The 26,543-nt window shown below is 45.0% G+C and overlaps 1 protein-coding gene across 2 annotated transcripts in view; it reads right to left on the reverse strand.

Annotated features, from left to right (window-relative positions):
* ATP7A (ATPase copper transporting alpha) overlaps positions 1 to 25,976 on the reverse strand; it is a 72,658-nt gene extending 46,682 nt beyond the window's left edge. Inside the window, exons 1-2 of one of the 2 annotated variants that reach the window (XM_073556197.1) lie at positions 25,736 to 25,976; positions 5,613 to 5,739 (exon numbers count right to left, since the gene is read on the reverse strand). In XM_073556197.1, the coding sequence (XP_073412298.1) occupies positions 5,613 to 5,732 (120 nt within the window). In that variant the 5' untranslated portion in view covers positions 5,733 to 5,739; positions 25,736 to 25,976. Of the gene's footprint in view, positions 1 to 5,612; positions 5,740 to 25,700 lie in introns of both variants that reach the window. The other variant, XM_073556198.1, reaches the window with a different exon arrangement.
* Between the last annotated feature and the right edge of the window lie 567 nt (positions 25,977 to 26,543).

Genomic DNA, 26,543 nt, shown 5'->3' on the forward strand with positions numbered 1-26,543 from the left:
CATTATATGGCCATGGGGGTTGTGCTCCCTCTCACACAACACAAAAATGGATCAGATGTAGTCAGAACAACATTTCCCTATGTCCCCTATGTGTAGAAACGCTGCCTCCACGTGACCGCACAGCAGTCAGCGACTGCTGCTCCACAAAGCAAGGACGAGGGTGTACAGGTAGTGTCAGGCCCCAGGCAAAATACACACACCGTTTCCGTGTCCCGGTGATGGCTGAATGATCTTGACAGGTGCTGCAAATACTGATGTGTTGGCAAGAAAAACGTCACATAAAAGGTGCTTTTTATGGCCTTGTCCCCCTCGTTAGTATGGGTGATTTCTGCAGCAAAAAGTGCAGAAAGAATTGACATGTGGAACATTTAAATCTGCAAGGAAAAAATAAGCAACGTGTGCATGAGACATCGGGAATCTGATTCACTTTGCTGACATCAGGAAACCCTTCAGATTGGGACAAAACTGGGCAGAAAAAAACGACAAAACACAACGTGCACACAGGCCCTTACAGGATTATCAACACATTTTACAAGGGCTGTCCCACATAATCTTTCCTGAGCGCTTCCCCTTCCTCAGCTTCCGGATGGCTTGGGACTAGGAGTCAACGAGCCATCAACAATACAATAAAAAAGGTCTCCGAAACAAGAAACTTTCCCATCTTCAAGAAGCAGATGGGAAAGTTTCTTGTTTTTACAAGCACTTTGCCATTTTACGCACTTAAAAAGATGGGTGTAACCCTTTAATGATGATATTTTTAAATTTGACATTATGTACTCATGACAAAAAGAAACATGGTAAGGCTGTGTGCCCACGTAGCGCTTTTTTAAGCATTTTTTATGCGTTTTTCGGGGTCAAACCGCATCCAAAACGCTTAAAAGAAGCATCCCATTCATTTAAATGCATTTTTGCTTTTTTGTGCCAATGGATGCGGTTTTTTTTACCGCTATGGAAATGCTTAGCGGTAAAAAAACACAGCATGTTCATTAATTTCCGCTTAGGTCCGCGTTTTTGGCTATTTCCTATAGTCCAAAAGATGCGCGGAAAAAAACGCAACAAAAACACGCGTTTTCTGGGAAGGAGAACCAGTTTCCTGAGCGTTTAAAAAACGCTACGTGGGCACATAGCCTAAAGCTCTTAGATGGTGTCAGTTATGTAACCCAGATCCGTACCACGGGGAGATGTACTTGAAACGGATTGTCACTGATTACGCAACCCATTTGACCTTACTAGCAACATGACAACACAGGCAGCCAAGCTGTACGTCCCCTGGCGACAGGCAGCCAAGCTGCACTTCCCCTGGCGACAGGCACCAAAGCTGTACTTCCCCTGGCGACAGGCAGCCAAGTCCGTCCTCTAGAACTAAGAAAGTAAAGCTGCATTCGGAAATGTCAAAGATAGCAAATTTGGAAAATAGGAACTGCATTACATAGTAACAGTTATTAAGGTTGAAGGGAGACTTTAAGTCCATCTAGTTGACCATATCCTATCCTAACTTGCCCTAACATGTTGATCCAGAGGAAGGCAAAAAAAACCCATGTGGCAAACAGTAAGCTTCACATTGGGGAAAGAAATTCCTTCCCTACTCCACATACGGCAATCAGACTAGCTCCCTGGATCAACGCAATATTAAGGAAACTAGTGTATATACCCTGTAATATTATACTTTCCGAGAAAGGCATCCAGTCCCTTCTTAAATTTTAGTAGGGAATCACTCATTACAACATCATATGGCAGAGAGTTCCATAGTCTCACTGCTCTTACAGTAAAGAATCCGCATCTGTGATTATGCTTAAACCTTCTTTCCTCCAGACATAGAGGATGCGCCCTTGTCCCCGTCACAGGTCTATGAGTAAAAAGATCATTACAAAGGTCTTTGCACTGTCCCCGCATATATTTATACATTGTAATAAGATCACCCCTAAGTCTTCGATTTTCCAAACTAAATAACACCAAGTGTAATAACCTGTCTTGGTATTGCAGACCCCCTAGTTCCCTAATAACCTTGGTCGCTCTTCTCTGCAGCTGCTCCAGTTCAGCTATGTCTTTCTTATATACCGGAGACCAGAACTGTACACAGTATTCTGTGGTCGCACTAGTGACTTATATAGAGGTACCGTCATAGAAAATAGGTAAATGCTACATTATGTACATGGAATATTGGAAAAATTCAACCTCAATATTGCTACATAAATAACACAAAAAAGTGTACTTACTTTGCAAATTTATGGGAGCCCAAAAGCCATCAACAAGGTTTACAACATTGTTGGGGACCTAACCTCATTATGACACCTCTCCTGAGATGGAAAGCCTAAAATTTATAGGGCAGGAAGGATCCAGCTAATTAAAACCTTACGTTGATGGCAGTCCCATCCCGAGCCCACCTGGAAACAGACTGCCACGTCCAACGGCACCAGGATACAGGCCGCCACGTCCCATAGCATTGGGAGACAGGCAGCCAAGGACGCGCACACAGTAAATTTTTTTTTTTTTTTTTTACAATAACCGCTACTGTATCATTACCTCCATTGATATAGTAGGAGGGCTTACTCATCTCCTTTCCAAATCACACCTCACCACCTGGGAACTTGACCCCATCCCTTCCCACCTGCTCCCCAACCTCACTAACACACTCATTTCAGCCCTCTCTCATCTCGTCAACCTATCGCTATCTTCTGGTACCTTCCCCTGTGCGTTCAAACATGCCACCATCACACCCATCCTCAAAAAAACCAAAACCTTGACCCAATTGCTACGCCCAGCTATCACCACATATCACTGCTCCCATTTGCTTCCAAACTCCTTGAGCAGCATGTCCATGCTCAACTTTTCTCCCACCTCTCATCTAACTCCCTCCTTGACATGCTCCAATCTGGCTTCCTCCCCCACCACTCCTCTGAAACTGCCCTGACCAAAATTACTAATGACTTACTCACAGCCAAAGCTATCAGACAGTTCTCCATCCTCCTCCTTCTCGATCTGTCCTCTGCCTTAGATACAGTCGACCACTGCCTACTGCTACAGATTCTTTCTTCCCTTGGCATCAAAGACCTTGCCATGTCCTGGATCACCTCTTACCTTTCCGACCGCACATTTAGCGTTTCCCACTCCCACCCTCTCTCTGTGGGAGTCCCTGAAGGATCTGTCCTAGGGCCCTTACTTTTTTTCTATCTATACCCTTGGCCTAGGACAACTCAAAGTCCCATGGCTTCCAGTACCACCTGTATGCGGACAACACTCAAATCTACCTCTCTGGCCCAGATGTCACTTCTCTGCTGTCCAGAATCCCGGAGTGTCTATCAGCCAAATCCTTCTTCACCTCTCGCGTACTAAAACTCAATGTAGACAAAACCAAACTCATCATCTTTCCTCCATCTCACATATCTTCCCTACTGATCTATCTATTATGGTAAATGGCATCACGCTCTCTCCAGCACCTGAAATACGCTGCCTCGGAGTAACTCTCGACTCTGCCCTGTCCTTCAAACCACACGTCCAAACTCTTGCCACCTCCTGTCGCCTCCAACTCAAAAATATTTCCAGAATTCATCCCTTCCTCAGCCCTCAATCTACTAAAACTCTTGTGCATGCTCTCATCTCCCGCCTTGATTATTGCAACACTCTCCTCTGTGGCCTTCCCGCCAACTCTCTTGCACCACTCCAGTCTCTCCTCAACTCTGCGGCCCGACTAATCCAATATTTCTCCCCTCGGCAAATCCCTCCACTGGCTCCCAATTCCCCAACGAATCCAGTTCAAACTGCTAACACTGACCTACAAAGCCATCCACAACCTGTCCCCTCCCTATAACTCTGAACTAATCTCCCAATATCTTCCCTCACGTAATCTTCGATCCTCCCAAGACCTCCTACTCTCCTCCACACTTATTCGCTCCTCACACAACCGCCTCCAAGATTTCTCCCGAATATCCCCTATCCTCTGGAATTCCATGCCTCAACACGTCCGATTATCCACCACTCTTGCATCCTTCAGACGGAACCTGAAAACCCATCTCTTCAGGAAAGCTTACAGCCTGCAATAACCATTCTGCCGCCTCACCACCACCCGAGCTGCTGCACCCCCGACCTTCTGTCTCTTCCCCATTATCCCGTAGAATGTAAGTCCGCAAGGACAGGGTCCTCTCCCCTCTGTACCAGTCTGTCATTGTAAATTTGTTTACTGTAAATGATATCTATAACTTTGCATGTAACCCATTCTTGGCGCTATATACATAAATAATATAGTAATGTATATGGCTTGTATACAGGGTGGATAAAAATCTTGATTTTTTTAAAAAAATCAAAAAAATCAGATTTTTTTGATTTAAATCAGATTTTTTTGATTTAAATCATTTTTCTTTTCATAGACTTTAACCATCCCAGTAAAATGTCTGTTAAAAAAATAGGTTGTAAATTAATTGCCAGACTTACCACTAGTACTAGGCTCCTGGTGCATAAGAAGCTGTGGGGGTTCATTGACATTAGTTGTATCACTATCAACATCTTCATTTCCCTTCTGGTTGCAGTTTTCATAATGTGATTTCAAACGGCAAACAAGTCCTTGGATATCCTTTTGACAGTATTTGCACTTTGCTCTTGCACCTTTCTTTCCAAGATCTGCTGCTGGCATCTCAACAAAATGAACCCAAATAGGGTCTCTCTTACGACCTGCTGCCATGGCTCACACAGATCACTTATGAAGTTTGATTGTTACTACAGCCTGAGCCAAGCACTGCTGATGTTACTACAGCCTGAGCCAAGTACTGCTGACTATCCAACAAGTTTGGGCATGTCAACTGAATGCAGGGAAAAAGAAACTAAACCAAAACTGAAACCAAGCTAGAAGTGTGGAATTAAAGGGGCAGTATGAACAAAATGTGGAGGCTATTAATAGTTTATACAATTAAGACATGCTGCTTTTAAACACCTACCTATTGCCATATAGTAAAACAAAAAAGATTTTTACTTACTTTGGGGTCCCCCCCTCACCCTGGCGTTAGATCGTTGCCCCTAGTTTCGTCCGTGTAACTATGGGCGCACATGCACACTGCTCTCACTTCTCATTTTAATCGTGATTTATATTAAAAAAAAACCTTTTGATTTAAATCAGTGATTTAATTCATGATTAAAATCATGATTTAAATCGATCCGATTTAAATAGAAAAAAATCTTTTGATTTAAATTGTGATTTAAATCATGATTTAAATCGGCGTGATTTAAATCAATCCACCCTGCTTGTATATATTGAAAACCTGAGTGTTTAGGTTTTAATGCAGGGAAACAAACATACATGTATATTATTTTGCCTCTGACGCCACTTAACCCTTCTTGCGACTATCAAGGTCCAGGGACAAGCTGCATTTCTATCTCCCTTATCTTTTTTTCCTTCCATTGGTCAATTGACAGTGTCAAATCCCCTGGAAATCCAGAGTAGGTTGTTGGCAGAACACCAGGAATCCACCATGAATATATCCATTGTGGACTGCCTGATATATTTATATATACATACACATAGGCTAAAATAACTGCATTGAAAAAGTCTCAGACATTCACAAAACCAAATTTTACAAGAAAAAAAATGAAAATAGGTCACTGGGATACACTTATCTACTAACCTGAATACTGTGAACTCCACTGAGAGTGCCAATCTTCTGCTCGATGGTCTGGACACAAGAGTTACAGGTCATCCCCTCCACAGGGATGACAGCCAGCAGTGCCATTGATTCCAGCTCCATTTTTCTCCTACCAAAAAAGGAGAAGAATGTTTAGTGGTGGAAACACCGAACACAAAGGACGGTACAGAGATGTTTATCTAGTACTTCAGATGCGTTCGCAGCACTATTCCAGGCACAAGAAGCTGAACGTCTGAAACTCCTAATACATCCTGGAAACCAGGGTAAGATTCTGCTAGCGGGAGACAGAGATGCTGTATGGGCAGCCTTGGCTACTGATGTCTCCAATACCCTGCAGCATCTGTGCAATAGATGGCTAATTAGATTTCTCGGAAGCTTCTACGTGCATCAGTGCTCTCCAATCTGCAACCTTTCATCCATAAGCACAGTCATTCTTTACTCATCTGTTACAAAAAAAAAATAAACTTGTAGCCAACAGTGGTGCACTGTATGGCGATACATAGTGTCTAACTGCACATGGGCTCTACTCAAGCATGGACAAGAAGGTTTGTCCTCAAATTAAATGGCAAAAACCTGGCGACAGATTCCCTTTAAACAAGCATTCCCATGAAGATTTTTCTATTTTCTATTATGCTTTGCTTACGATATACAGTGAGTGCAGAAAGTATTCAGAATCCTTTACATTTTTCACTCTTTGTTTCATTGCAGCCATTTGGTAAAGTTAAAAAAGTTCATTTTTCCCATTAATGTACAGTCTGCACCCCATCTTGACTGATAAAAAACAGAAATGTAGAATTTTTTGCAAATTTATTAAAAAAAGAAAAACTGAAATATCTCATGGTCATAAGTATTCAGACCCTTTGCTCAGTATTGAGTAGAAGCACCCTTTTGAACTAGTACAGCCATGAGTCTTCTTGGGAATGATGCAACAAGTTTTTCACACCTGGATTTGGGGATCCTCTGCCATTTTTCCTTGCAGATCCTCTCCAGTTCCATCAGATTGTATGGTGAACCTAGGTGGACAGCCATTTTCAGGTCTCTCCAGAGATGCTCAATTGGGCTTATGTCAGGGCTCTGGCATGGCCAGTCAGGAATGGTCACAGAGTTGTTCTGAAGCCACTCCTTTGTTATTTTAGCTGTGTGCTTAGGGTCATTGTCTTGTTGGAAGGTGAACCCAAGGCCAAATCTGTAGTCCAGAGCACTCTGGAAGAGGTTTTCATCCAGGATATCTCTGTACTTGGCCGCATTCATGTTTCCTTCAATTGCAACCAATTGTCCTGCAGCAGCACGGTGGCTCAGTCCACCAAGGACAACATCTGCAAGGAGTTTGTATGTTCTCCCCGTGTTTGCGTGGGTTTCCTCCGGGCACTCCGGTTTCCTCCCACACTCCAAAGACATACTGATAGGGTATATAGATTGTGAGCCCCATCGGGGACAGTGATGAAAATGTGTGCAAACTGTAAAGCGCTGCGGAATATGTTAGCGCTATATAAAAATAAAGATTATTATTATTATTATTGTCCTGTCCCAGCAGCTGAACAACATCCCCATAGCATGATGCTGCCACCACCATGTTTCATTGTTGGGATTGTACTAGGCAGGTGATGAGCAGTGCCTGGTTTTCTCCAAACATACCATACCAGAATTATCACCAAAAAGGTCTATCTTTGTCTCATCAGACCAGAGAATCTTATTTCTCATATGTCTGGGAGTCCATGTGTTTTTTTTTAAGCAAACTATGCGGGCTTTCATATGTCTTTCACTGAGGAGAGGCTTCCGTCAGGCCACTCTGCCATAAAGGCCCGACTTGTGGAGGGCTACAGTTATAGTTGACTTTGTGGAACTTTCTCCCATCTCCCTACTACATCTGTGGAACTCAGCCACAGTGATCTTGGGGTTCTTCTTTACCTCTCTCACAAAGGCTCTTCTCCCACGATTGCTTTGGCTGGACAGCAAGGTCTAGGGAGACTTCTGGTGGTCCCAAACTTCTTCCATTTAAGGATTATGGGGGCCACTGTGCTCTTAGGAACCTTGAGTACTGCAGAAATTCTTTTGTAACCTTGGCCAGATATGCGCCTTGCCACAATTCTGTCTCTGAGCTCCTTGGCCAGTTCCTTTGACCTCATGATTCTCATTTGGTCTGACATGCACTGTGAGCTGTGAGGTCTTATATAGACGGGTGTGTGTCTTTACAAATCCAGTCCTATCAGTTTAATTAAACACAGCTGGACTCCAATGAAGAGGTAGAACCATCTCAAGGAGGATCGCAAGGAAATGGACAGCATGTGACTTAAATATGAGTGTCTCAGCAAAGGGTCTGAGTACTTATGACCATGTGATATTTCAGGGTTTTTTTTAATAAATTTCCAAAAATTTCAACATTTCAGTTTTTTTTCAGTTAAGATGGGGTGCAGAGTGTACATTAATGAGAAAGAAAAAATATAACTTTTTTGAATTTACCAAATGGCTGCAATTAGAGTGAAAACCTTAAAGGGGTCTGAATACTTTTTGTACCCACTGTATAGTGCCATCATATTCCACAGCGCTGTATAGACATTATCATCGCTGTCCCCATTGGGGTTCACAATCTAAATTCCCTATCAAAATGTCTTTGGAGTGTGGGGGGAAATAACTCTATGTAATGTAGTGTGTATGTGTTCATATACTCACCTATCTCCATCCTCTCTGCAGACTCTCGGTCACGCTGTGTTCTGTGTGACCCATAAGTGACTTTTACAATGTAAGTCTATGTAGCGTCAAAACCAAGCTCCATAAACTTACATTGTAAAAGTGACTTCCGGCTCACACAGAGTGATCCAGAGAGTGCGAAGAGCGGTGACATCACTGAAAAGAGCAGAATGGCGCACAGTATAGTAGAGAAGGTGGAGGTAGGTGGGTGTACTAACACACATACAGTACACTATACTACATACAGTGGGGAAAATAAGTATTTCATACACTACTGATTTAGCAAGTTTTCCCACCTACAAAGAATGGAGAGGTCTGTAATTTTTATCATAGGTACACTTCACCTGTAAGAGACAGAATCTGAAAATAAAAACCAGAAATTCACATCGCATGATTTTCACATAATTAGTTTGCATTTTATTGCATGAAATAAGTATTTGATCACCTACTAACTAGCAAGAATACTGGATCTCACAGACCTGTTAGTTTTTCTTTAAGAAGCCCTCCTAATGTATGTTGCTCTAACCAGTGTAGAGGGGCTACACACAGATTACTTCTCCACCCAGGAGCTGGGATCACATCTCTGGCGATCTGTCCTCTTTATCACCCGGATTTATGAGGCATCTTATAAATCAGCACAGTAGGGCACATCGATCTTCCTTCCCTTGGCTCGTGTAGAGTGCCAGCAGAGAGCAGGATTTTTCCAGTAGGAAAAAAAAAAGCAGCAAAAACGCAACATGTGAAAAGAGCCTTAAGGTATGTTCACACAGTGCTTTTTGGCTACATTTTTTTCCCTTCCATGAAAAAAACATGGATTAGCAGGAAAAGCGCTGAATACACTCTACATGGATTTTGATGCATTTTTCACATGTTCAATTGAATGAGTAAAAATAAACAAAGGAAACATTCTGAAAATTTTAGTGATGTTGCCCTTTAAAGAAATCCAAAGGAACTCAAAAAAATGCACCGTGTGAATCAGGTTTTTCAAATATAATTTATTTTGCTATGATAGTAAAACTGATTTCCCCCCCCCCCCCCACACACACACACACACACACACACACACACACACACACACACACACACACACACACACACACACACACACACACACACACACACACACACAAAAACCAAAAAAAAATCTCACCAAAATGCTACATGTGATCAATCCCTTATAGCCTGGTCTCTCCAACTCCCATGCAGGCCATTGCATCTCCTTGGCAACAGAACGCGAACTAAAGAGTATGATTGTTTAATCCGCAGTTATACTCCATACTGTCTGCTCACTGGTAAGAAATATGGGGTAGATGGAAGGGAATTTGCAGATCAGACCACGCAGGATTCGTTGTCGTCTGCTACCATGGAGACACATAGGTCTGCATAACGGCTGTGCACAAGATCTGTAGTCACTTGGCTACAAGACAGGTTGGGATGACTGCTGATGGTGGCACGTGAAACTGATCTGTGTTTGTAAACTATTATAACCTTTTCAGGAAATGCAATGGTTGTGCCAGTTGCCGATGGTCTGCCAGGCGATCCTTGCACAAACACACACTGCTGAAAAGTAAGTGAACACTGAAATGTTAAAGCAATTTGCTACACAAATATTCCATGTTTCCTTGGATAAGAAGTCTCTACAATATTTCTCTCCGGAGGCTGAAGTGACTGTGGAAATGTCACCTGCGCCCTCGTCAGTTATCAGGACTATGGCCGCTGGCCAGTGAGGTGGTGGTAAATGACTAGGTTGTGGAGGCTCATTAGAAGCATCTGATGTAAAGCGGCTTAGCCCTTATCTAGAATAAACACATTTACAGCAGTATAAATTACCAGTAATCTGCAAAACTACTCCATCAGCAGGGAACTGGAGAGCACAACTTCCCCATTCATCCCTGTATGACGGTGCACTTGGGTCACGACGTCCGACACATGACAAACCAGGAACAGTCCCATCAAATGACCAGGAAGCCTCAAAACCTAAGAGTCATGAACGTGTCCCATTGTTATAAAAAGTGCAATCACAAAGTACAGGACTCTCATATTTCTAATATCCTACCAAGTCTTCACTAAATAGGAATAAACTATTAATTTCCATTGCTAACAAAATGTCTAAAAACCTCAGCATTACGGTTATAATAGATATTACACAATTTCAAAATATACAAATATTCAGTGTCTGCATATACTTTGGCTTGCCATGAGTGGAACGGTCTTAACTTCCATACCAGAGATCCCTTTAAGAGAGGCCTGGGGTCAAAACCAAAGCGCTGGATGGATTTGCCCTGACTTCCATACCGGAGATCCCTTTAAGAAAGGCCTGGGGTCAGTACCAAAGCGCAGAGTGGATTTGCCCTAAATTCCATACCAATGATCCCTTTAAGAGAAACCAATCACAGCTCAGCTACTTTTAACCAGATCTGGTGAAATGAGAGATGCTTATGATTGGTTGCAAGGAAAACTGTTGCTCGTAGCCACCAATTACAGCTCAGTTTTGAACAGCTTTGGTAAAATGAAAGATGCTTCGTGATTGGTTGGTGATACACACACACACACACACACACACACACACACACACACACTCTTATATATAGAGATGTAACTTATCATACCAGTGAATTCATACAGTATACTGTATGTCACTCCATACTGTTTAAAGTTAGCAGCCAATGTAATAGAAAGTAGATTACTAAAGTAAGTCAGTATATAGACAATGCTGCCCCACTGAAGTGGCTATACTCTACATTAGCCTGTGGATATATGGATGTAATGCAATCTCTAAAGCAATCAGTATCAGATAGTAAGGCTATGTGCACACGCTGCGGATTCACCTGCGGGTTTTTCCGTGCGGATCCGCAAGTAAAGTGACCTGCGATTTTCCTGCGGATTTGCCTGCGGTTTGACACCTGGACAATGGAACAGGTGCCAAACCGCTGCGGAATCCGCAGAAAGAATTGACATGCTGCGGTTTGTAAACCGCGGGGAAAGAAACGCAGCGTGAGCACAACGGTTTTGAAAACCCATAGGATAACATGGTACTGTACCATGTCTGTAGAACTGCTGCGGATCCGCAGGGCCAAAAACGCTGCAGAACTGCAGCAGAATAAGCAGCGTGTGCACATACCCTAAGTAGCAGATAGTCTGCGTGCCTGTAGTGCCGCTGACAGATATTTTCTGCACTTACAAAACTGCAGAAACAAAACGAAGCCAGCCTGCAGCTTTATCCTGACTGATATGAATAGGTAAAATCCACACCAAAAAAAAAAAAAAAAAGGAAATTCTGAATAAAAAATAAAATAACATGCTGTAGATTTAAAAACACAAGAGAAGCCAAGTGAATTCCACAACAAAAAGAAAGCAAAAACTGCATCATGTGGATGGATTTAAGGTAATCCACTCTGCTAGCACTGTAAAATCCCGTGGACATACGCAACAGCTACACCAAATAAGCAGCGTGTGATCCATGCCTAAAACAGCACCATATATGAATAGACTGCATTCAATGTTTACAGTAATGATATCTATGAAAAAAAATTCTCTTACAGACCGCTGCATACACACACATCGCGTAGGGTAGACAGACCGCTGTATATACATCACGTAGGATACAATGAGATTCTGCCATTTATGTACATCATATAAACCACTCAGACTGCTGTATACACATCATATAGGACACACAGACAACTGTAGACACATCTTATAGGATACACATATAGGATATACTTCACTTGAAGTCAAGCAACCATGAATGACAGCAAGCAGAGACGTTTAAAAAAAAAACGAAAAAAACAAAACGTGAGGAACGTAGTGGAAAGTTATACAAAGAATATCATTTATTTGCTTTAACAAGAACATCTCTTTAATACTGTAATCACTTAAACATTGAGATGTATCATGAAGCTGCTACTTTATGTCCTGTCAGTCATAGGAGATTAGTCTGAAATGAAGAGAACAGAAAACAATGTTTTTTACCAAGTATGTTACATTCTGTAAATGTATTTATTTCACAGTCCTGGATATGAACTTGTGTGACTGTAACACACTTAGGGTATGTGCACACGGTGCGGATTCTGCTGCGCATCCGCAGCAGATTTAGGTGTGTTGTACAGTACCATTGTTTTCAATGGTAAGCTGGAAAACGCTGTGCACATGCTGCGGATTTTTCCACGCGGCTTTGCTGCCGTTTACAATCCGCAGCATGTCAATTCTTTTGTGCAGAAACGCTGCGGTTTCACATCTCATCCATTATGAGGTGTAAAACCGCAGGGCAAAACCGCAGATAAACCACAGGACTTTAGTCCTGCGGATTTTACTACAAAATCCGCACCACCAAAAAACTCGGTGTGCACATAGCCTTAACCTCTTCTGAAAAAATGCTGAAATAATGAAACTGACTACAATCTATCCTATTGTAATGATGCGCCATGATGCCTAGGGCCTTATTCACATGACTGGTTTTTGGTTAAGGTTTCATCAGTATTTGTAAGCCAAGACACATCCGTGTGCCCCTCTCAGTGATGGCTCTCTCTGTATTTTCTGCTGTAGGTTTTAGCGCAAATACTGATGGAAGTCCTGGGGTGTAAGAACGGCCTGAAAAAAGAAACTGTGCTAAGTAAAAATACTTGTGCAGATTTTATAACTGGAAGCGAGTAAAAGAAGGAAGACATGCAATATACAGAAAGGCTATGGAAAGCAGATCTCTGCTGGAGCTTCTGGGAACACACAGCAGTTTGAGATTTTCCTAACTAAACAAAATAAAGTGAAAAAAAAAAAAATCCGCCCTTCCTTCCTAATATTGTATGTAATTAATGGTGCTGGAAAAGTACATAGTTCTGCTCCGGAAATCACTGACAAGCAGAACACATAGTTGGGCCAGGAGCAGGAATGACACTGACCACAGATGGGGGGGGGGGGAGCAGAATGTCAAATTGTAGATCAAGTAAACCAGTCTTTACTGAATAGGGTCAAGCAGCAGGGCAGTAGTATTTATTTGCACATAACACAGCCTGTCACCGGTATAACGTGCTATATCACAGCTCAGATTGTGATCGCCAGTCTGACCAATACACCAGTACATGCTCCTTCCTCTGGCCGAGGAGTCAGACTGACATCACCTATGAAATCCCTCTCCAACCCCAGCTCTGCCCTCCTTGTCCTCTGCATAGTCAGCCACGTAAAAGATACTGGGAGACATAAAACCACCAGTCTTGTCTGCTGATGTTAATCAGACACAGCACAGCTTTCATTTTGTATCTTGCTCTTGAGAAATTAAAGCTGTGCTTAGCATTGGTTGCTATGGCCAACAATGTATTATTCTTTTTAAATAACAGAGCAGTAATGTATTAGGTGAATTCACACAGGTAGGAGAGACAGGCTTAGGCGCATCACATAGGAATAATAATAATAATAAATTTTATTTCTATAGCGCCGACATATTCCGCAGCACTTTACATTTCAGAGGGGATTTGTACAGACAATAGACATTACAGCATAACAATAATCACATACAGTAGATTATAACAAATACCAAGAGGAATGAGGGCCCTGCTCGCAAGCTTACAGTCTATGAGGAAAGAGGTAGACACGAAAGGTGGGTGGTAACAGTTGCTCTGATTGTATGGACCAGCCATAATGTTAAGTGTGTAACAGTACAGACACAGAGGGCTAATGGATGCATAAAGCATTCTATAATGCTGTAGATAAGCCCCTGATCCGATCTGAAAGATAACTTTTATTATACTCACCTGCAGGGCGGTCCGGTCTGACGGGTGTCACAGGTCCGGGGCCTCCCATCTTCTTGCGATGCCGCCTTCCTGCTTTCTTCATCGCTCCTGGCATCATTCTTCTGCGCAGGCATTTGTATCTGCATAAGTATCCATCAACAGGACAGATCAGTACGTCTGTGCAGAAATGCGATGCTGGGAGCAATGAAGCAATGCGATGCTGGGAGCAATGAAGCAATTCTGTGGATGAACACAGAAATTAAGCACATGCTAAAAAGGAAGAAAAAAATGTTTATAAAATGGAAAGAGGGAGGCATATCTAAAGAAGAATATAATGCTGTCTGCAGAACCTGCAGGGCACAAGTCAGATTATCTAAAGCTGAAAATGAATTGAGGCTTGCAAGAGATGTCAAAAGCAATAATAAAGGATTTTGGGGATATGTCAAAAGTAAAAGAAAAGTCAAAGATGCTATAGGATTTTTACGGGATGAAAATGATGAAATGGTAAGACAGGATGTTGAGAAGGCTGAACTTTTAAATTCCTATTTTGCATCTGTTTTCTCTCAGAAAGGAAATGTAACATCAACTGTTATTCATTGTCCTATTAAGGGAATAGAAGAATCCAGGATATCTATAAATAGAAAGATAGTGAGGAAACACTTAGCTAACCTAAATGAATTCAAGTCTCCAGGTCCAGATGAATTACACCCCAGAGTACTGAAGGAGATAGCAGAAGAAATTTTTGAACCCCTCTCCATAATCTTTGAAAATTCTTGGAGAACAGGAGAAGTACCAGAAGACTGGAGAAGAGCAAATGTTGTTCCTATCTTCAAAAAGGGGAAGAAGGTGGACCCAGGCAACTATAGGCCGGTGAGTCTGACTTCTATACCAGGAAAGATCTTTGAACAAATTATTAAACAACATGTATGTCAATACCTGGATAAGAATGAAGTGATTAAACAGAGTCAACATGGGTTTGTAACTAATAAGTCATGTCAGACTAACTTAATTTCCTTCTATGACGGTATCACTGATTGGGTGGATCAAGGAAATGCTGTAGATATAGTATATCTTGACTTCAGCAAAGCATTTGACAAAGTCTCTCAAACAATCCTTATTGAAAAAATGACTAAGTATGGAATGGACAAGGCAATTGTTAGGTGGATTCATAACTGGCTTAGTGATCGGACCCAAAGAGTGGTCATAAATGGCTGCACATCCAGTTGGAAGAATGTCTCAAGTGGGGTACCACAGGGCTCTGTCCTGGGCCCTGTATTGTTCAACATCTTTATCAACGATTTAGATGAAGGAATTGAGGGTAAACTGATTAAATTTGCTGATGACACAAAGCTAGGAGGGATAGCTAATACTAGAGAAGAGAGAGAGAGGATTCAAAAAGATTTAAATAAACTGGAGAAGTGGGCAGCAACTAACAGAATGGTTTTTAACAGGGAGAAATGCAAAGTACTACATCTGGGCAATAAAAATGAAAAAAGCATATATAGAATGGGAGGAATAGGGCTAAGTGACAGCACATGTGAAAAAGACTTGGGTATACTAATAGATCACAGACTGAATATGAGTCAACAGTGTGATGCAGCAGCAAAAAAGGCAAATGCAATTCTAGGATGTATTAACAGAAGCATACAGTCTAGATCACGTGAAGTCATTATTTCCCTGTACTCCTCTTTGGTCAGACCTCATCTGGAATATTGTGTCCAGTTTTGGGCACCACATTTTAAAAAAGACATCAACAAACTGGAGCAAGTTCAGAAAAGAGCGACCAGAATGGTGACCGGTCTGCAAACCCTGTCTTATGAGGAAAGGTTGCAGGATTTAGGAATGTTTAGTTTGCAAAAGAGAAGACTGAGAGGAGACTTAATAGCTGTCTACAAATATCTAAAGGGCTGTCACATTGTAGAAGGATCAACTTTATTCTCATTTGCACAAGGAAAGACTAGAAGCAATGGGATGAAACTGAATGGGAGGAGACACAGATTAGATATTAGAAAAAACTTTTTGACAGTTAGAGTGATCAATGAGTGGAACAGGCTGCCACGAGAAGTGGTGAGTTCTCCTTCAATGGAAGTCTTCAAACAGAGGCTGGACAGACATCTGACTGGGATGATTTAGCGAATCCTGCTTTGAGCAGGGGGTTGGACCAGATGGCCCAGGAGGTCCCTTCCAACTCTACGATTCTATGATTCTATGAGGGCAGCATCGCAAGAAGATGGGAGGCACCGGACCCGGACCGCCGTGCAGGTGAGTATAATAAAAGTTATTTTTCTTATCTTTCAGATCGGAACGGGGGCTTATGTTCAGCATTATAGAATGCTGTATATCAGCCCTGAAAGGCGGTGGCCGCAACTTGTAGCGGCCAAAACTGCTGACAGGTTCGCCACAAATTGTCAAATAATCAAGAAATGGTACCTATCACAGGTATTTGCAGGGAATAACCAAGAGCTTTTACAGTAATCCTTAGTAATTAGTATATGGTACACTCCTTAGACGAAAAAAAAAACCAACATATGCTGGAGTGCTCCTTTAAAGTATAACCATTGAGTTGTTTTATTTCATACATCCTATCCTTCACGGTAACCCCTTGACAATATCTTATTAGAGAAATCCACTACATTCTCCTCCTGGACTGACACTTCATACTCAAAATTTTCAATTCATGCATACAATATATCTTCAGTGAATACAGGCTTTCCCATTATCGAGATAGGAAATGACAATTGGTGCCCATGAAGCTCTATGGAGAACTGTAACTTTCGGTCCAGGAGAACTTATAGCAAAATGTCTGCGTGCCTCTAGCACCTTCCTCCATAGAATTTTACAAGCACCAACCGTCATCTCAGTAATGTGAAAAACTGTAATATATGAATTCAATGAAGACACACTTCTACGATGAATTGGGAGTAAAAGATCAGTCCAGGAGGAGAAAGAAGCAGATTTCTCTGATAGGAAAGCAACTGCAAGTTGTGATTGTCATGTGTAATATGATTTATTAAATGAGAATTCAAACAGCGGGTACTCTCTAAAATCCCTTCAACAATCCATCCTAGCTAAATAGCAGTCTGCTCTCCTGATACCGTTATTTCCTACAAAATAACAATTCTTCTGTTTCCTTTCCTAAATCTCTGCACGGAACTGTGAATCATGGTCTTATGAAGAAACGTACGGGTACAATATATTTTGGCTTGTGGCACTCGGCGTATGCCAGTAACACTATGATGCCTCTAGCTATGCTTCCTTCCGGTAGCACGGCCAAGTAATATACTCAGGACACATTACGCAGGGTGTTTATAATATATCTACAACTCATTAACATTATAAAATATTTATACTTTAATGAAATTCTAAGCAAACTGAGTTATAATTAAATCCCCCAGGCCGGATAGCTAACCACCTCGAATCCCTCTCAAGACATATTGTCTCAGAGAAAAACAAGCTACCTCTGCATCGAACTCCTCTGCCCAAGTTCACACATGACGGGTCTCTGGCAGATTTTGTTGCAGATGCTACATCAGAAGAAAAAATCTAAAACAACTCAAAATGGCTTGAAAAAAATCTCAATCATGATGAGATAACATATGAATTTGAGGAGGTGTTGCAGTGATCTGCAGGAAAAGCAAGTCTCAGATTTCTTAAAAGGACTTTTCTGGGTAATTTACCTAAATATTGATTTGAGTAAAGGGAAAAAAAAAGGGCCTTTCATCAAATCTTCCGTGTTAAACCTGGACACATCATGGGATAGTGGCTGCAAACTGGAATAAAACATTTTTTTTTTTTAATTTGTTTTTTTATTTCGTCTCTTCGTTGTGAAGATTTTAGCAATCAAATATTTGGCCCCTGAGGAGTTAAAGTTAGTTATGTCCAAGTGGGTGTTAACAGATAGTTTTTACTGGGGGCGTGTACTTCTGCCTCCCTGTATGATGCTGACCAATTATAAGCAGACAGCAACATAGAGGTGCTGAAGGAAAAGTGATGATGTCATCAGGGTCACAAGTCACAAGTCCACAGCCTAAACAAGCACTGAATATATATTACACAGCATTCCATGGTGCTGGAAGGTGAGGAAGCAAGAAACGGTTTATAGGTCCAACCTATTCTTCTGCAATACTCGCTAATACAAGGAAAAATGACACGCTTAGGGGTTTTCCCACAAACACACACTTTAATCAATAGATCTTAAAATAATAATGATTTCCACAATTGGATGTGTCTAAAATAAATGATCAGGAACATGGTCTGATCACACCACAGCTCCTGGGCAGGGGGCAGGAAACAAAAGAGGATACAGACAGGACAGCATGGGATCGCAGCTGCTTATTTCTGTGACGTAAAACACGTTTAAGAACAGGCAGTGAAACGTTTTGTCTCACAGAGAGAATCAGCAGTGATCCCGTGCTGTCCTGTCTGTATACTCTCTTTTGCTTCCTCCCCTTCCCAGGAGCTGTGGTATGATCAGACCATGTTCCTGTACGGTCAGACACAGCCATTACACAGTACGGGCACATTTATCAGATTATCTCAGCACAGGAACATTTTATTTAAACACATCCAATTATGGAAATTATTATTTTTATAACATCTGCTGATTAAAATATACCATACTTTGTTCATGGGAAAACCCCTTCAATAAAAAGGCAAAATCTTTGATAAAAAGTACTAGTGTCTGCAACTAAGATCACCATGCCTCCTCTACTATTCATCATCCCAATTCCTTGTGGTCCAAACACTTAGACGAAATATATTATTATATGTATCCAACCAGATCTAAAGAGGACTGTAAGCAGGTATCAGGAGTGTGGGTCAGGAGACCACCGGCCAGTCCAGAAGCCAAGGTCCGCACATGGACTGTGAACCCACCTTACGGACCGTCAGGCCTGTGAAGATTCAAGCATCAGAAGAGCGCAGCTTGTCAAGTACATAATACGAATGATGAGAGAGCAATGACTAAACCATGCCGCGGCCATGCACCATTGATTTAAAGGCTGTCGACAACAAAATGACATAGGTTGACGGTGGCCAATAAAGACAAGCTTTCCCTTGTGCAATTGGGAATTTAACATGACTGCTCGTAAATAATTACATGTAAAAACAGATGAGGCAGACAGAAGTGCACGACGCAAACCAGGTGTAATTAGGTCAATTAAGCCTCGAAATATACAAGGAAAACGCAGATGAAAAGTTACATAAAATAGCAAAAGCTCATTACAGAGGCGACATCCAAAAACCTATCCGACAGGAAATATCAACTACAATCAGAAGAAATAAATGATGGGTGCGAAGCTGAAGAGCAGAGAGAACAAGGAAGAAGCTCGGAACCTGAAAGGGTGTGGAGGAGAAGACGGACGGATGACGTGCGCCCATGAGGAAAACCAGATCAAGCTGCTCTCCCAGGAGCGGACTCCTATACGGCCCCCGATACGGATGGATTACACAGACACTAACAAGGACCGCCCGTCAGATACATACGGATGGACCTGCATGGTGGATAGAAGTCATGTTATTCACCAAGACTGTGGCCACTGGCCGGGAAATACATCACGAACACATACGCTGTAAAGAAGTACAAACAGAGCAGGCACTAAACTTCCCGGAGATACAAAGGAAAAGAAGCAAGACAATAAAGTGCCACTGAAAGGTGCCGTCAGCCATGGTGGCAATCAGACGGCAGCTACAGCTGGAAACACAAACACATAGGATCAAAGGATTGCAATCGCACAGTTTAACTATTTTCACTGATCACAATTTTTTACAACGGCTCAATGACTGGCTGCAGCGGTCATGGGTGCCGTATTTCTGATGTCACAGCTACACACCAGCTAAAGACCGACGCAGTGGTGGAGAGGCCGTCCAGAAGTGGGGGAGGACAAGTACAGCGGGGATTGATCACCGAGCCCTTTATAGGCTCAGTGATCATCTTTACAGATGAAGAACAATGGATAGCTCACACACGTACACATTTCTCTAGTCTTGGCCTGTGATCATACTTCAGATATTTTCAGGCCACTCAAAAAGTTTGTTCCGTTGCTTTTTTTTTAATATACTGGTACTTGTTGAAAATCATCTCTGGATTCTTAATTCCAAAGTTAACTGCTTGTTGCCCAAGTTACTGGTTACTGTTGCAATACAGTGCAGAGGTGGCCGATCTCCTAGGCAATGAGCACTGCGCTTACAAACTCTTGCTATAGAGCTTGTAAGCACTGTTGTGAAGCCGGCCTGATCATCGGACCCACTAGCTATAGAGTGCCTGCGCTCCTCCTTTGCTTTAGAAAGCCTCTGATAGCAACACAGAGCGCGCTGTTCACTCCAGCAGCTCAGCTATGCAGCGGGCCTGAGCGTGAGGAGCGCATGGACCCGAGGCCACCAGGAGGTCAGGAGGCAGAGGAGCCGAGAGATCCAGAATATAGAAGATTAGGACACCGACAGACATATACTTCTCCCTAGGATGGGCCACCAATATTAGACAGCTGGGGGTCCACCTATCAGCACCCCCCATTTCCCCTCATTAGGTGCTTAGAGGCTGTGGCGTTTCTGTGAGCACTGCGGCCTCACCAATATCAGGTTACAATTGTTGCTCTTTTTTTAATCAAGAAATTATAGCAGTGTTCCATTAATATGAATAGGATAACACAAGCAGCGGCGGCCAGATCATTGGTACAGTCTAATAATGAGCTGGAAAACCACAATAATATCCATGTCTGACACCAAGTACTGGGAACAGCGGCCAGTGTGTGTGACAGACAGCCAGGCATGAAGATAGATGCAGGCAGCCAGGCCGGCAGATAGATACGATAGATACAGACAGCCAGGCCGGCAGATAGATACAGACAGCCAGGCAGGCAGGCAGATAGATACAGACAGCCAGGCAGGCAGGCAGATAGATACAGACAGCCAGGCAGGCAGGCAGATAGATACAGACAGCCAGGCAGGCAGGCAGATAGATACAGACAGCCAGGCAGGCAGGCAGATAGATACAGACAGACAGCCAGGCAGGCAGATAGATACAGACAGACAGCCAGGCAGGCAGGCAGATAGATACAGACAGACAGCCAGGCAGGCAGATAGATACAGACAGACAGCCAGGCAGGCAGATAGATACAGACAGACAGCCAGGCAGGCAGATAGATAAATAGATACAGACAGCCAGGCAGGCAGACAGATACAGACAGCCAGACAGATACAGACAGCCAGGCAGGCAGATAGATAGATACATACAGACAGCCAGGCAGGCAGATAGATACAGACAGCCAGGCAGGCAGGCAGATAGATACAGACAGCCAGGCAGGCAGGCAGATAGATACAGACAGCCAGGCAGGCAGGCAGATAGATACAGACAGCCAGGCAGGCAGGCAGATAGATACAGACAGCCAGGCAGGCAGGCAGATAGATACAGACAGCCAGGCAGGCAGGCAGATAGATACAGACAGCCAGGCAGGCAGGCAGATAGATACAGACAGCCAGGCAGGCAGATAGATACAGACAGCCAGGCAGGCAGATAGATACAGACAGCCAGGCAGGCAGATAGATACAGACAGCCAGGCAGGCAGATAGATACAGACAGCCAGGCAGGCAGATAGATACAGACAGCCAGGCAGGCAGACAGATACAGACAGCCAGACAGATACAGACAGCCAGGCAGGCAGATAGATAGATACATACAGACAGCCAGGCAGGCAGATAGATAGATACATACAGACAGCCAGGCAGGCAGATAGATAGATACATACAGCCAGGCAGGCAGGCAGATAGATACAGACAGCCAGGCAGGCAGGCAGATAGATACAGACAGCCAGGCAGGCAGGCAGATAGATACAGACAGCCAGGCAGGCAGATAGATACAGACAGCCAGGCAGGCAGATAGATACAGACAGCCAGGCAGGCAGATAGATACAGACAGCCAGGCAGGCAGATAGATACAGACAGACAGCCAGGCAGGCAGATAGATACAGACAGACAGCCAGGCAGGCAGATAGATACAGACAGACAGCCAGGCAGGCAGATAGATACAGACAGACAGCCAGGCAGGCAGATAGATACAGACAGACAGCCAGGCAGGCAGATAGATACAGACAGACAGCCAGGCAGGCAGATAGATACAGACAGACAGCCAGGCAGGCAGATAGATACAGACAGACAGCCAGGCAGGCAGATAGATACAGACAGACAGCCAGGCAGGCAGATAGATACAGACAGACAGCCAGGCAGGCAGATAGATAAATAGATACAGACAGCCAGGCAGGCAGATAGATAAATAGATACAGACAGCCAGGCAGGCAGACAGATACAGACAGCCAGACAGATACAGACAGCCAGGCAGGCAGACAGATACAGACAGCCAGGTAGGCAGACAGATACAGACAGCCAGGCAGGCAGACAGATACAGACAGCCAGGCAGGCAGACAGATACAGACAGCCAGGCAGGCAGACAGATACAGACAGCCAGTCCGGCAGATAGATAGATACAGACAGCCAGGCAGGCAGATAGATAGATACAGACAGCCAGGCAGGCAGATAGATAGATACAGACAGCCAGGCCGGCAGATAGATACAGACAGCCAGGCAGGCAGATAGATAGATACGATAGATACAGACAGCCAGGCCGGCAGATAGATACAGACAGCCAGGCCGGCAGATAGATACGATAGATACAGACAGCCAGGCCGGCAGATAGATACGATAGATACAGACAGCCAGGCCGGCAGATAGATAGATGCAGATACAGCCAGGCCGGCAGATAGATAGAGGCAGATACAGCCAGGCCGGCAGATAGATAGAGGCAGATACAGCCAGGCCGGCAGATAGATAGAGGCAGATACAGCCAGGCCGGCAGATAGATAGAGGCAGATACAGCCAGGCCGGCAGATACAGCCAGGCCGGCAGATACAGCCAGGCCGGCAGATACAGCCAGGCCGGCAGATACAGCCAGCCAGGTAGGCGCGGCAGATAGATACAGGCAGCCAGGCAGGCAGATAGATACAGGCAGCCAGGCAGATAGATAGAAACAGACAGCCAGGCAGATAGATAGAAACAGACAGCCAGGCAGATACAGACAGCCAGGCAGGCAGGCAGATAGATAGATAGATACAGACAGCCAGGAAGATACAGACAGCCAGGCAGGCAGGCAGATAGATAGATAGATAGATACAGACAGGCAGGCAGATAGATAGATACAGACAGCCAGGCGCGGCAGATAGATAGATAGATACAGACAGGCAGGCAGGCAGGCAGATAGATAGATACAGACAGCCAGGCGCGGCAGATAGATAGATAGATACAGACAGGCAGGCAGGCAGATAGATAGATACAGACAGCCAGGCAGGCAGATAGATAGATAGATACAGACAGCCAGGCAGGCAGATAGATAGATAGATACAGACAGCCAGGCAGGCAGATAGATAGATAGATACAGACAGCCAGGCAGGCAGATAGATAGATACAGACAGCCAGGCAGGCAGATACATAGATAGATACAGACAGCCAGGCAGGCAGATACATAGATAGATACAGACAGCCAGGCAGGCAGATACATAGATACAGACAGCCAGGCAGGCAGATACATAGATACAGACAGCCAGGCAGGCAGATACATAGATAGATACAGACAGCCAGGCAGGCAGATACAGACAGCCAGGCAGGCAGATACAGACAGCCAGGCAGGCAGATACAGACAGCCAGGCAGGCAGATACAGACAGCCAGGCAGGCAGATAGATAGATATACAGACAGCCAGGCAGATACAGACAGCCAGCAAGATACAGACAGCCAGGCAGGCAGATAGATAGATAGATACAGACAGCCAGGCAGGCAGATAGATAGATAGATACAGACAGCCAGGCAGGCAGATAGATAGATACAGACAGCCAGGCAGGCAGATACATAGATAGATACAGACAGCCAGGCAGGCAGATAGATAGATAGATACAGACAGCCAGGCAGGCACGGCAGATAGATAGATAGATACAGACAGGCAGGCAGGCAGATACATAGATAGATACAGACAGCCAGGCAGGCGCGGCAGATAGATAGATAGATACAGACAGCCAGGCAGGCAGATACATAGATAGATACAGACAGCCAGGCAGGCAGATACAGACAGCCAGGCAGGCAGATACAGACAGCCAGGCAGGCAGATACAGACAGCCAGGCAGGCAGATAGATAGATATACAGACAGCCAGGCAGATACAGACAGCCAGCAAGATACAGCCAGCCAGATAGATACAGCCAGCCAGATAGATACAGCCAGCCAGATAGATACAGACAGCCAGATAGATAGATACAGACAGCCAGGCAGATAAATAGATACAGACAGCCAGATACAGGCAGACACAGATATCCACCTATGTGGAAGTTCCCATTCTGCTCCATGTATCGCACTGTGTATGGGGGGTGCAGTAATGATGATAGATAGATGACAGGCGATTTGCGCCCATGCTGCAGTATCGGTTGGACGAGATGAGTAGAGAGCAGCCCCAGCACTACCTGCACCACCAGCCCCAGCACTACCTGCACCACCAGCCCCAGCACTACCTGCACCACCAGCCCCAGCACTACCTGCACCACCAGCCCCAGCACTACCTGCACCACCAGCCCCAGCACTACCTGCACCACCAGCCCCAGCACTACCTGCACCACCAGCCCCAGCACTACCTGCACCACCAGCCCCCGCACTACCTGCACCACCAGCCCCCGCACTACCTGCACCACCAGCCCCAGCACTACCTGCACCACCAGCCCCAGCACTACCTGCACCACCAGCCCCAGCACTACCTGCACCACCAGCCCCAGCACTACCTGCACCACCAGCCCCAGCACTACCTGCACCACCAGCCCCAGCACTACCTGCACCACCAGCCCCAGCACTACCTGCACCACCAGCCCCAGCACTACCTGCACCACCAGCCCCAGCACTACCTGCACCATCAGCCCCCGCACTACCTGCACCACCAGCCCCAGCACTACCTGCACCATCAGCCCCCGCACTACCTGCACCACCAGCCCCCGCACTACCTGCACCACCAGCCCCCGCACTACCTGCACCACCAGCCCCCGCACTACCTGCACCACCAGCCCCCGCACTACCTGCACCACCAGCCCCCGCACTACCTGCACCACCAGCCCCAGCACTACCTGCACCACCAGCCCCAGCACTACCTGCACCACCAGCCCCAGCACTACCTGCACCACCAGCCCCAGCACTACCTGCACCATCAGCCCCAGCACTACCTGCACCATCAGCCCCCGCACTACCTGCACCACCAGCCCCAGCACTACCTGCACCACCAGCCCCAGCACTACCTGCACCACCAGCCCCAGCACTACCTGCACCACCAGCCCCAGCACTACCTGCACCATCAGCCCCCGCACTACCTGCACCACCAGCCCCCGCACTACCTGCACCACCAGCCCCAGCACTACCTGCACCACCAGCCCCCGCACTACCTGCACCACCAGCCCCCGCACTACCTGCACCACCAGCCCCCGCACTACCTGCACCATCAGCCCCCGCACTACCTGCACCACCAGCCCCAGCACTACCTGCACCACCAGCCCCAGCACTACCTGCACCATCAGCCCCAGCACTACCTGCACCACCAGCCCCAGCACTACCTGCACCACCAGCCCCAGCAGTCAGTGCGGCGCTCACCTGGAGGAGCAGCAGTCAGAGGCCGCGACACCCACCTATCTCACAGCCCGGAGCCGGGGCGCCATCCCTGGGTCCGCGGTCGCTCCTCACTCTCACATTCTCTCTCCAGCCGCGCTGTCACTTTGTGCCCGGGTCGGGAGTCACACACTGAGATCCGGGACTAGAGTAATCTCGCGAGAGTCAGAGATCACATGACCGAGCTTCCCGTCTCCCTGGTAAAAAGGGAGGAGTCATCACCACATGACAGCGGAATGTTCGTGACGTGGGGTCCTGTCCTGTGCTGGTTATATGCGGTATATAGCGCTGTTATATACGGGGAATGTGCGGTATATAGCGCTGTTATATACTGGGAATGTGCGGTATATAACGCTGTTATATACGGGGAATGTGCGGCATATAGCGCTGTTATATACGGGGAATGTGCGGCATATAGCGCTGTTATATACTGGGAATGTGCGGTATATAGCGCTGTTATATACGGGGAATGTGCAGTATATAGCGCTGTTATATACGGGGAATGTGCGGTATATAGCGCTGTTATATACTGGGAATGTGCGGTATATAGCGCTGTTATATACGGGGAATGTGCGGTATATAGCGCTGTTATATACTGGGAATGTGCGGTATATAACGCTGTTATATACGGGGAATGTGCGGCATATAGCGCTGTTATATACGGGGAATGTGCGGCATAAAGCGCTGTTATATACGGGGAATGTGCGGTATATAGCGCTGTTATATACGGGGAATGTGCGGTATATAGCGCTGTTATATTCGGGGAATGTGCGGTATATGGAGCTGTTATATACGGGGAATGTGCGGTATATAGCGCTGTTATATACG

Source organism: Dendrobates tinctorius, unplaced genomic scaffold (genome assembly GCF_039654945.1).
Source record: "Dendrobates tinctorius isolate UK_male_01 unplaced genomic scaffold, ASM3965494v1 ptg000231l, whole genome shotgun sequence".
NCBI classification, from domain to species: Eukaryota; Metazoa; Chordata; class Amphibia; order Anura; family Dendrobatidae; genus Dendrobates; species Dendrobates tinctorius.